Source organism: Oryctolagus cuniculus, chromosome 9 (genome assembly GCF_964237555.1).
Source record: "Oryctolagus cuniculus chromosome 9, mOryCun1.1, whole genome shotgun sequence".
NCBI classification, from domain to species: Eukaryota; Metazoa; Chordata; class Mammalia; order Lagomorpha; family Leporidae; genus Oryctolagus; species Oryctolagus cuniculus.
In genome coordinates, this window is record NC_091440.1 from 106,153,562 (window position 1) to 106,165,923 (window position 12,362).

The window sequence follows — 12,362 nt, forward strand, 5'->3', positions numbered from 1 at the left end:
CCGGTCCAGGCCTGCTGCGGCCCCACCCTCAGCAGCCCCATGTCCAGAAGCTCAGCACAGGGCGGGCCAGATGACCTCTCGATTCCACGACTTCCTGGCACGAGAAAACTGATCCGGCCTGAGCGAGCCCAGTCAGCTCCTGTCCTCACAACTGGACGCTCCTGCGCACGCCGCGGGCATTCAGCGAATACTTGTGGCATGACCAGCGGCCTCAATTGGGGCCCCAACACCCTAGTGAGCCGCAGAAGGCCTGGGGCCACGCAGCCCGCCACCAGGTTCAGCCGAGGGCAGCCAGGCGGAGGGCGAGGCCCCCGCACGCCGGGAGAGGCCAGTGGCCAGGGCGCCCTGTGGTACTGGGCGAGAGCTGCGTGCCCCGCTTCTTCTGGGGCTTTCTCTTCTTGGCCCTCCTCCCCCCCACCCCCTCCTGACTGACACCAATGGCAGCTCTGACATGATTTAAAAATAGATATGAAGACAAGGAAGTTTAATTTTTAATGCTTCGGAAAGGAAGTGAACACACAGCTGGCATTCCCTCAGGGCCACGTTCCTGGGGCCTCGGGGTACGCGCCAGGCCCTTCATCTGTCCCCGACCCAGGCAGAGCCACGCCTGGCCCCTGAGTGCTCGGGGAAGCTGCTCGGGGCCTCTTGCTCCCCACCCCCTCCGGCTCAGTCTGCATCACCTCTGCCAAGAGAGGCCAGTCTGAACGCACACTGTGGGTGGGACCCCCAGAGCTCACCACCTGCATCAAAAGGCAGTGATTGGTCCCGGCCAGGGCCCGACCCCACTTACGAGAGGTAAATCAGGGACCCCGTCCACCTCCATCCTGCCCCGGCTCCCTGTGCCATCCTCGCCTAATTGGCCTTTATGAAAGGAGCAATCCCCAAGGGCCGGGCTTTCCAGTGGGGCCACGATGTCACTGTTCTGCCTGCCCTGATTAACGTGACAGGGCAGCTCTGCCAGCCGGCAGAAATGACCGTTATCCCAGGTGGCAATCATGCCAGCAACCCCAGCCCCTCCACCCCTCAGCATCACACACAACTGGAATTGGGCACAGAGGAGCCGGCTGGGATTGCGATTTGCTGCCAAGGAAGGGATGGAGGTGCCCTGTCCAGCCCAGGCTTGTACACCCCCTCTCCTCTGCTCACAGTCAAAAGCAAGGGGCCCAGACTCCCTCACTCTCTCCAAGAGTACTCCCCCAGCCTGGCCAGGGGATTCCGACACAGGGCTGAGCCGGGGATAGTGAGATGCTCCCATGGATACCGGAGCTGGGGGACAGGACCCTCAGTACGTTCCTCACTGGCCAAGCTGCCCACGTGTGCTTAGGGCCTTGAGACCCAAAGTGGATGAAGCAGAAGACAAGGCAGGGGCAGGACAAGGCTGGATGACCTCTGACGCCCTCTCCCCCACTCTCCTCCTCTATATCGGGCACCCCTCACCCCTACAGTGCACTGCAGTGCCAACGTAGCTGGCACTGGCCAGCCAAAGCTGAGGGTGCCGGGAGCATGCCTGGACCCCTCACCACCACCAGCAGGCAGGCGCCGAGGAGCCGAGAAGGTACTTGCCCTTTCCTTAGCAGGCTCCACTTCCCATGCTGTCCCTCAGGGAGGTCGCCAAGCCCCCACCAACACGGACGTGGCAGGACCCCACCTGCATGCACGCCTCCAAGGAGGTTGCCAAGTGAGCCAGCTGCACCTCTGCCCCACCCTAGGAATCAGGCTCAGGGCAGGCAGGGGGTGGGGCGGCAGCGGAGGGTCTGGAGAACAACGGGGGAGGCTCCACCATCTACACCGAGAACTCTACTCCCTGCAGGCCTCAAGTTCAACTCCAGGACCCCAGCAAAGCCTCCGCTGGGGGTCTCAGCCATGAGACCAGATAATTCCCAACAGTTGCTCCTAGTGCCAGGGTGCTGGGCTTGACCCCCCACCCCACCCCTTCACCTCCCTGTGCACACAGCAGCAACAGAGGCTTCTGGGATCCTGCCTCAGACACCCTACCTCCTCATTCAGCTCTCTCCTCTGCTCCTTCCCCCGCGCCAAGGTGAGCGCCGCCTTGCCGGCTCCTCATGCCCAAATCCTGGCCAACCCCCCTACAAACAACAGTGGCCAGCACTCTGGCTCAGCCACACACCCACTTCCCTTCTGCTGGGTCACTCTTCTTCCCTGAGGTCTACGTCTTATTTCACCACCTTCAACGCCACTAGCATAAAAGATCTGGGTCTTGCAGACTCAATTTTCCCAGCTCTTACTTGCCATGGGAATTCTGAAAATATTAAGCAATAAGAAAAATCAGAGAGAAGGAGAAAGGTACGAAACCCAGTAAAAAGAGTATAGTCGGTACTTTTTAATTAGGAAGAGACGGCACACTGTCTCGCTGTACACCTTAAAGGAAGGACGTCTCACTAACTGGCTCATTAGATTCTGCTGGGCTTTTCAGGAAGGGTCCCAGCTAAGGAGCTGAGCCATCATCAAAGGCAACTTTGATTTCTAACTTCTCTTCCCAAGCAAGTGGGTTGTGGGGATCCCTACCACGTGGTAACATGCTGCAGATTCACAGCTCTGACCTCCCACTCACTCACTCACAAACTGAACGTGACTGTCTGCAATGTGCAGGGTATGGAGCACTGTGCTGGCCTTGGGAGACCCTCCCCAAACCAGGCCAGCACCATCCTGGAGAACAGAAGGCTCCTACCAGCAGTTATACCAACTACAGCCAGCAGGTGGCGGGGTGGGGGTGGGGAGGAGCCGGCCGGCGCTGCCGAGTAGGAGTTGCTGGCCCAAGGCACAGAGTAACCCCAGGTCTCGCTAACAAGTGTGAAGTGCTTGCCCAAGTTGAACAGAGAGGTCGGCCGAAGCTGTGAACAGGAACAGGGAAGGCAGCTGGGAACAACAGAACAGCCGTGTGGATCCAAGAGGCACCAGAAAAACGCAGGCCAGGCCTCCGCACAGATGCTGGCGAGTGAGTCAGAGGAGCAGAAGGCACTGGCCCACAGGCGGCGACAACGCCATTCCTGGCATTCCAGTGCGGCAAGGAGGAGAGGATCTGCCCAGCCTCTGCAAGCCACCGCCGCCCAGCAGGTAACACCTAACAGTGGGGGGCCGAGGCCAGGTCTTCTCAGCCTAGTCTCCCTGGAAAAGCAGCAGCGGCCCCTGCCGGGGTGGGGGTAGGGAGCATTCCCTCCCCAGACACCCAGAGAGCCAGACAGCACTAGAGTGCCCGTGCACGGCATTCATGAAGCGAGGACAGCGGGCAAGGCAATCCCAATAGCCCCTGCCCCACTGGATAGGGGTGGGGAGTAGGGGGATAGTGGGGGGAATGGAGGGCGCAGTTCTTAAGGGGCCTGGTGTCTTGCCCAAGGTCATAGGGAGCTAATGCAGAATTAAGAGCCTGGTCTTTGCTGGCCCTGAGCGCTCCCTTCGATGGGGCAAGTCACGCCTTCCGCACACACACCCCAAAAAGTTTTGCAGCTAAAGTGGGTCACTCTACACTCAAGCTGAACACCAACTGCTCCTGCCTACCCTGCTTCTCAATGACCGTCCCCTGCTCCAGGGCTCCTCCTGGACCGTGGGCGGCGGGGCGGGAGGAGAGAGACCCTGGGGCACAGCCAAACATCTGTGCGGACTAGGTCTGGGCTCTGGTGAAGGGAGGCGGAGGCAGCAGCTAGAACGCAGGGAAAACGAGAGACGCACTTCAGAAGTCTGCAGATATGCCCTACTAGGATTTCTCACACACGCGCGTGTGTGTGCCCGCCGCCTGGAGACTCCACAGAGTGCAGAGTGCCAGCCTCAGCTGCCCCACCCACTGATACCTTCTCTGGAAAACAGGCTCTCACCAAGGACTGCCCCATTGTCCCTCCCAGGCCCTGAGTGTGTGCAACAATGGCTCCAAAGCCCCAGCCACTAAGGGCAGCACCCCCTACGCCCCTCCTTTCCCACATAAGCCCCAGCTTGGGGCCAGCAACTGAGTCCATGGGCTTGGGACACCGGCTCCTTCCCCTTCCTCTTTTCCTAGTATTCCCGGACAGGAGTGGGAGGCAGAGACCTCCACACACACCCCCATCCCACTCCCATAAAATGCTGCAGTGTGCATCCTTGTGCATCCAGGAGGAAACCGGCAAGAAACTCAGAAAGCCCTCCTCCACGTGCCTATCTGCAGCCCGGGGCCACAGCCACTGACAATGCTGCGGGTTACCAGGGCCGGCACTTCCAGCGCCAGCTATCTTAAAGGCGGAGGAGGTGGCGCAAAGTTTGCTGGCCGCAAGTTGGAGCCTCCACCCAGCCACCAAGGAGAAAGGAAGAGGGCGATGCACGCGAGACCACGGCTCTCACGGTCGTGCGGAGCGGAGCCATGCAGCACGCTACCGAGGCGTTCGCGCCGCGGTGAGCAAACGGGGGGCCGCGGCGAGCGCAGGGACTTACCCAGAAAATCAGGTTGAAGAGGAACATCATATACTTCAGGCAGCAGAGGCAGCCCCTGGCCATGTTGCACTTCTTAAATTCTAGGAGGAACACAAAGGACAGGTCCAGGTAAAACACCACGTACTTGCTGCCTTTGGGGGCATTGTACTTGTCGGTCTTCACGCCGGCCTCGGCGCGGCTCTGGCCCCGAGAGCCCGCGGTGCCGTAGAAGGCGCCGGCCGTGAAGCCGCGGCCGAACGGGCGGCCTGAGCTGGACGGTTTCGCAAAGTCCGAGTCCTTGCTATCCAAAGACGGGCTCCGGTGAATGGAGGAATCCTCGCTACTCGACTTCTCCATGCTCGCGTCTTTGCCGGCGGGCGCGAGGGGCGGGGGGCATCGCTCCCACGGCGGGACGGAGGGGGCGCCCCAGGCGGGCGCGGGCTGCGGGCGGGTCGGCGGGGCCCTGCCCGCCCCCTCTCCGCGCCGGGGCTCACTCCCGGCTGAGCCCCGCGCCCCGCGGCCGCTGCCGCTCGGACGGCGCCCGGCGGCTGCGGGCCGGCCGACCCGGGAGAGCTCTGCGGCGCGGCGCGGCTATGTGTGCGCTCGCGAACTTGGCGTCTCAGGGGCGGCTGCAACTGGATTTCTCTTTCCGGGGCGTCCGCTCGGCTCCCCGTCGCCCCACGCGAGGCAGGAGGGCGCCGGGATCCAGGCTCCCCGGGCACACCTCTCCCAGCCCCGCTCCGGCGCTGAGCCCGTGCACTTGGCCGGCGCTCCGCCTCCTCTCGCTCCGCCACTTTGCGGAGCAGCTGCCGGCCCTGGGCTGCCCGGGCGCGCGGCGGGCTGTGCCGAGGGATCCGCCGCAGCTGCAACCGCGGGGTTTCCCCTGCGAAATCCCAGCCCCGACTCGCGGAGCTGAAGTCGCCCGGAGCCCCCTCCCCTGGCCCCCGGGCCCGCCCCCTGCCTCGCATCCGACCAATGGGCGCGAGGCCTGCCCGCCCGGCGGGGCGGGGGAGCCACCCCCCTCCCCAATGACACAATATCTTTAATAGGATTAGCGTTCTGCTTGTGCCTATACAAGTGCCCGCGAACCCTAGCTAAATGTCAAGGGCTCCGGCGCTGGGGCTGAGCAGAACCCTCATCGGGAAGCGCGTGGGGAGGAAGGGGATGACTGGCGGTACCCCAGGCAAGGGCTGCGGGCTACTGCAGCGGGAAGAAGCCCGGCCACCGTCGAGCCGGCCGCCGCCCCCTCTGCGCATGGCCTCCCCGCGGTACCCACAGCACAGGCAGCGCACACGCGCACACGTGGGACCGGCTCAGGCGGGCAGGGAGAAGGGCCCGCAGGGGAGGCACGAGGTGTGCGTACACGCGCTCGGGGCCTCCGCGGGGCGAGCCGCCCTCCCGCCCCCTCCGCGCGCCCGCGCCCGCGTGCACACGCGCGGCTCTGCGAGGCTCCTGCAGCTGCGCGAACCCCCGCCCCCGCGCTCCCGGGTGGGGCGCCGCGCCGGCTGGGCTGCCCGCCAGCCTGCGAGAGAGGCAGGTGGCTTCAGGGGGGTCCTGCCTTGCCCCTTCCTGCCGGAGTAACGCAGGGGCGCTCTTGGCCGCAGGCTGGACATCTCCCATGAGGAGCACACGAAGGGAGCTGCTCAGAGAAACCGCACGGGCAGTACCCGGAGCAGCTCCTCACCCTGGCGTGAAACGGGGCAGCGAGGGCGGCCTCCCTTGGGCAGGCGCAGAAGTCTGCACAGCCGACCCGGGGGCCCGCCACCCCTTGCAAAAGAAGACTTGAGGGCCAAGGGTGGGGATCCCGCCTCTCCTGCCATCATCCCTGTGGCTCAGCGGACAGTGCTCAGAGCAGGAGCCAAGTTTTGCTGGCGCAGCGCCCCAGCACCTGAGACGGGGCTTGTCTTCTGGAAGGCGCTCCCCAGGGACAGCCGGACTCAGAATTCGTGCCCTGCCTGGGAGTGTGGGTGGGAACATGCGCTCTGGGCCCCGCAGGCCTTTACTCCACAGCTATGCCATGTGCCGGGTGGCAAGCAGCGCCCGGGGCCCTTGAAGAAGCAGGCACCCTCAATCTTCCTGTTTTCCCCCAGAGAGACAGGAGGGCATCGGGCAAGGCAGATGGGCAGCAACAGAGCCACCCCAGCTGGCCGTGGAACATTACTCTCAGCCGGAGGGACTCCAGGGCCTCATCACCGGGCTGCAGCAGCGGGGCCTGCATCCTTGCTGGCCAGGGCACTAGGATTCCAGACGCAGCTCAGAGCCTGCAGCGCTTGCCCCATTCGAGCCCCTCCCCCGCTCAGGAGGGCAACCTGCTCCCTCCTGATTCTGCGCAGTGGTCCTGCTGGCGCTGTCTACAGATGAGAGGGCAGAGGTCTGGCAGGCTGCTGTTGGAACCTCGTGCCTCCTGACCCGAATGGCGAATTCTGTCTCTCCCCACCCGGCTCTCCTGGCGGCTCAGGAGGGGCTCACGGCCACCCTTCATCCTCCCCACCTCACTTCTGTGGTGCAGGGAGAGGCACTTAGCAGCTGCGCTGGGACTCACCAGACCCCTTTCTCCCTCAGTTCTTTCCAGCAGTGTGGTTGAGGGCAGGGGAGTCAGCCCTCCTGAGCTCTTTCCTCCTCTTTAACATGGGGGTGAAAAGAGCCTTGTGCAGAGGGCCGTGAGCAGGCGGAGCTGGGGTGTGGGACCGCCCACGCCAACGACAAGGTAGACGTCCTGCCTGGTCTCCGGCAGGGCACAAGGGCCCTCTCGGGCTGACCCCTCTACTCTCTAATCTCATCTCCCGCGTCTCAACCCACACCTGCTCCAGTCAGAGTCATCTCTCCATCGCCCCTGGCTGTTGCACCTTCACTTCTCATTATGGATGAAACCGTGCCACCAGCTCGGTCCTCGGAAGTCGGCGGGTCTGGGGGCCCAGAGGCAGGGGGACAGCAGGCTGGTAAGAGTCTGCCCAGTGTCACAGTTCTGCTCCCTCCTGGTTGCACTTGTCAGTCCACTCACACGGCTGCAGGCGGGTCCCATCAGGGTCCCTGGCTGTCACCATCAGGCTAACAGCGACGCCTGTGGTATAACTCACTTTTCCCAGGGCCCAGCCTCCCATGATGTCACCCCCATGACATCCCCATGAGCCGCTCACCATCCCCACTGTACAGGAAAGGAAGTGGTGTGCTTTCCAAGCCTACGTTCTCTACTTTCTTGGACTCCACACATAGTTCCTGCCCTGGGGAAACTCCCAGTCTAACAGAATCTCAAAAAGGGGGGAGGGGGGGCCTGTGCTGTGGCAAAGCAGGTTAACACCCTGGTCTGAAGTGCCAGCATCCCATATGGGTGCCGGTTCAAGACCCGGCTGCTCCACTTCCAACCCAACTCTCTGCTGTGGCCTGGGAAAGCAGCCAAAGATGGCCCAGGTCCTTGGCCCCTGCACCCGCATGGGAGACCCGGAAGAAGTTCCTGGCTCCTAGCTTCTGACTGGCACAGCTCCGGCCATTGTGGCCAAATGGGGAGTGAACCAGGGGGTGGAAGACCTCTCTCTCTCTCTCTCTCTCTGTGTGTGTAACTCTTTCAAATAAATAAATAAATCTTTTAAAAAGGGGGGGGGGGTAAGACCATGAAATATCATGGACTGAAGCGAGACCGTTATCTAACAAACCCCAAGTGAGGGGCGAAAGGGAGAGATGCAGCCAGGTGATGTCTCTGGGCTGCTCATCAGCAGAGTTCAGGATCTCACAGAGGTCTGCAGGAAGGAAAGCGGTGCAGGGAGGAAGCAGTGTGGAAGGCAGGCAGCCAGTCCTGAGGGCAGGTGTAGCCAGAACACAGTCCTTTCGCAGGCCATCCATGGTGGGCCAGCCACTGAGCAAGGACCCAGAAAGACACACAGGTGAACGAGACAAGGCCTTCCGTCCACCTCAAGAAGCTCAAAGACCGAACCTAGAGAAGCCACAGGCAGTGACGCGCGTAGCACCCACTACCAGGAGAGGGCAGGCACTGGGCTGCCCCTTGAGCCCTCCCCACGTCCAGTGGCCCTTGGCAGTGGTTGGCACAGGAAGAGACAGGGAGGGTGGGCACTGCCAGGAAGGCCTTGTTTTAAGTATATCCAGGAGGCAGTGGGGAGACGGGGCTGCCCGAGTGGGAGAGTGTGCCTGGGAAGCAAAGTGAACCGCTCTGCAAGGCCTCCTGTGATAGGTGCAGGTGTGCGCTGCAGCCTGCAGAGTCCCAGGCAGCGCCGGCACACAACAGAATTGGTGCCCCAGGTTCCTGAGCCTGGCAGCAGCGGGGAGATATGAGAGGTGCAGAGATCAGCTGCCTCAAGTGCTTAGACCTGGGGTGCAGAAGGCACACGCAGGCAGGCCGGGGACGTGAGACACTGTCTCGCCATGCCCAGGAGAGCCAGGAGGTACAAGCTGTCCTTGAAGGATCTCTGAGCATGTGAGCAAGGCAGGGCAGCCTTTGCTTTCCTTTTTTTTTTTTTTTTTTTTTTTCTTAAACAGTGAAGCCAGTAGAGAAGTCTCAGAGGGGAGGAAAAAAGTGAATCAGTGAAATCAACATGCAGCATCTCTGCTGACTGGCAACTGGGGAGATGAGGGTTTCAGGGTAAATGCCAGGCTCTCTCTGCCTCTCCACGGATTTCTCAGGCCTGCAGCGGCAACACAGCCCGGTCTTTGATTCCTCCCTCACCCACACACAATCAGAGCTGGCGGGCGGACCTGGCTCCCCTTTCTGCCCCATGCTGAATATTGCTGGTATCTGTCAGTGCGCACAGCTCGTGCCCCTGAACCCAAACAACACAGCCTCAGGGTCAAGGTCAGACACAAAGTGGTGCTCGCTGCACAGAGGAACCTATGAGATAAGCCCCTGCTGTCAGAGAAGGGAGAGGTACTCACCTGGCCCTGATTTTGTTTTTAATTTTCATTCATTCATTCATTCATTTGAGAGACAGAGAGCTCCCACCTGCTGGTTCATGCCCCAAACATCTGAAACAATTTGGGGCTGGGCCAGGTCAAAGCTTGGAGCCAGGAACTCAATCCAGGTCTCCCATGCGGGTGGCAGGGATTCAAGTCCTCGCACCATCACCCGCTGCCTCCTAGGGTCTGCACTGGCTGGAAGCTGGAATCAGGAAGGGAGCTGGGACTCAAAGCCAGGCGCTCAGATACGGAAGGTGGGCAACCTAGCAGCGTCTTGACTGCTTAGCCAAATGCCCAGCCCCAGTTTTTTAAACTCCGAATTTGGGATCTTCTTCAGCTGTGAAAAACATGGTTTCATTGCTAAGGGAAGCATTTGCCAATGTGAAGAGGTCCCTCGCAGGGCCTCCACCTTCAGGATGCGTGCAACGAGACCTACAGGCAGGGCCAGCACTCCGCTTGCTAAGCAGCCAGCGTGGTACGTGGTACGTACCCAGCATGGTACGCCACCCAGGGCTCAGGGAAGACAGTGACAATGATGGCGAAGGCACTGGGTTATCTGGGATTTTTTAGCTTCTCAGACCAATGAAGCAACGAAACAAACAAGGTTTGGCTTAGCAGGTGAGTCCCCAGTTCCCAGTGAGATGGCGGATGAGCCGCTCAGAACATGCTAGAAAGGGTGGTCCGGGGACCTCCCTCTCTGGAGAGAGGCTTGCTCCTGCCTCCCTCTCAGCACTTTATCTGGAGTGCAATGACAGCTTGTCCACCTGCCTCTGCTCTTGTTCCTGGGCTTCTAAAAGAGGACAGGGGCTGTGTCCTTGTTGTTTCAACCCCAGTGCCTGTCCCAGTGACCATGGCAGGCACTTAGAAAGTGTTAGAGGAGGGCCGGCGCTGTTAAGCCATCATCTGTAGTGCTGACATCCCACGTGGGTGCCAGTTCATGTCCTGGCTGCTCTGCTTCCAATCCAGATCCCTGCTAATAGCCTGGAAAAACAGCAGACGATCGTTCAGTTCTTGGGGCCCCTGTACCCTAACGTGGGGGACCCAGAAGAAGGCTCCTGGATTCTGGCTTCAACCTGGTCCAGGACCAGGCCACTGTAGCCATTTGGGGACTGAACCAGTGGATGGAAGATCGATCTCTCTCTTTCTCTCCCCCCGACCGTGTGTGTGTGTGTGTGTGTGTGTGTGTGTGTGTGTGTGTCTTCTTTTTCTCTTTCTCTATAACTAACTAAATAAATAAACAAATCTTTTAAAAAAGAGAAAGCATTAGAGGAGAAAGGGAGAAGGAAGACCACCATGCCTGAGGCCTGAGTTCTCACCAAGGACAGCCGGAGAGCCCCAGGCTCATTAACCAAAGGATGAGACCCAAGCCAGAAATCCAAGGAATGGTTCCTGGAAAGCAAGCCATCTGAGGGCATCAGAGCCACGCGAGGGAGCCAAGAACATATAGGCAGCCAGCTACAGACAACGCGAGGTAAATGCTGTCAGGTCAACCATGTTGTTCACAGCCGTAGCCCCAGCACACCGCATAGCCTGGAATGGATGGATAAACAGGTAGACAGACAATTAAACTAATGGACCCAGAGAGCCACTTTAGAGTAAGAGCTGGGAAAGACAGGAGATTGAAAAACAAGGAGGAGGAGACAGGAGCCAGCCAGACAGCACTGCCCAACCTGGGGGGCTGAGCTTTGGGGGAGACGAAGGACAGGGCAGGCGAGACCTTGGGCTGCACGTCTGCATCCCACCGTCAAAGCATGCACCAGTGCCCCTGCACAGGTCAGGTAGCTCAGCTCGGAGGAGGCAGGGTCACAGCTACGGACCAGCTACAGTACTGCTGACCCAGCCAGGAGAGGGACGATGTGACTGCTTGACAGGAGGAGCCAGGCGGCAAAGCCAAACTCAGCTCCCCCAGGGCAGCAGCTGGGCCGTTTCTGGGAGGATAAATGGCCAGGTTCAGACACCTTCACTGATCCTGTGCATACTCCCCATCCAACCCGACCACAGAGCCACAGAACAAAGCCTGGGCAAAAGAACACAGCGCAAACATCTGGGCTTTGGGATCGGATGGACCTGTGTTCAAATCCCATCTGGAGTAGCTGCCCCACTCCTGGGTAACTGAAGAGTGACCGTGTGACCATTCTGATCTCCAACTCTAAAATTGGAGATAACAGTGCACAACTTTTCCAGCAGTATGTTAAAGGGGGAGGGAGGGAGAGTGAGAGTGAGAATGAGAGAGAGAGATCAAGGTCATGAACACGCTGCACTTGGCACAAGGGCAAGACCACAGAAATGTTCAGTGAACCAGGCTCTCCTCATTATCAACAAGAACAGTAATGACAGCCAACACGGCCCCAGCCCCTGTCGGGTTGTGATGCAGCTGACAGAAAGCAGCAAACAAGACACATCAACGGAACACTCGGTGGCTCAAGTTCTAGGGTGAACGCCGCAGCCCCTCCTCCTCCACGCCTTCCTCGGGGAGGCCCTTGTTCTGAGCCATCTTCGCTTCAGTCCTGCATTCCTGCACTTGGCCCCCTCATCCCTTCCAGGGCTGTCCATCTGCACCCCCACGACACCTAAGCGACACCCAGGTGTCTGCCTCACCTGCCTCCCGAGCCCCGAGCGCGCACACCCATACCCACCTCCTGCCGCTCTCCCCCACTTGGCTGGCGCGCCTGCAGCTCCAATTTCACATGCCCCAGAGGGACTGACCTTGCCCCAGACTTGCTCCCGTGGCACTGCCCTGTTCCTCTCCGAGAGAACCAAGCACACACTCCCATCGCTTGGGCCAGTTGCCCCCAATAACACAGAAGTCCTTGCCAGAGGCCGGCGCCGTGGCTCAATAGGCTAATCCTCCACCTTGCGGCGCCGGCACACCGGGTTCTAGTCCCGGTTGGGGCGCCGGATTCTGTCCCGGTTGCCCCTCTTCCAGGCCAGCTCTCTGCTATGGCCAGGGAGTGCAGTGGAGGATGGCCCAGGTGCTTGGGCCCTGCACCCCATGGGAGACCAGGAAAAGCACGTGGCTCCTGGCTCCTGCCATCGGATCAGCGCGGTGCGCCGGCTGCAGCGGC

General features: G+C 60.6%; 1 protein-coding gene across 4 annotated transcripts in view; it reads right to left on the reverse strand.

Annotated features, from left to right (window-relative positions):
* The window catches only part of TSPAN9 (tetraspanin 9), a 197,548-nt gene that overhangs the window by 72,871 nt on the left and 112,315 nt on the right, over window positions 1-12,362 (reverse strand). For 3 of the 4 annotated variants that reach the window (XM_070049362.1, XM_070049361.1, XM_070049360.1), the window contains one exon: window positions 4,417-4,496. In XM_070049362.1, the coding sequence (XP_069905463.1) occupies window positions 4,417-4,479 (63 nt within the window). In that variant the 5' untranslated portion in view covers window positions 4,480-4,496. Of the gene's footprint in view, window positions 1-4,416; window positions 5,297-12,362 lie in introns of those variants that run through there. The other variant, XM_070049359.1, reaches the window with a different exon arrangement.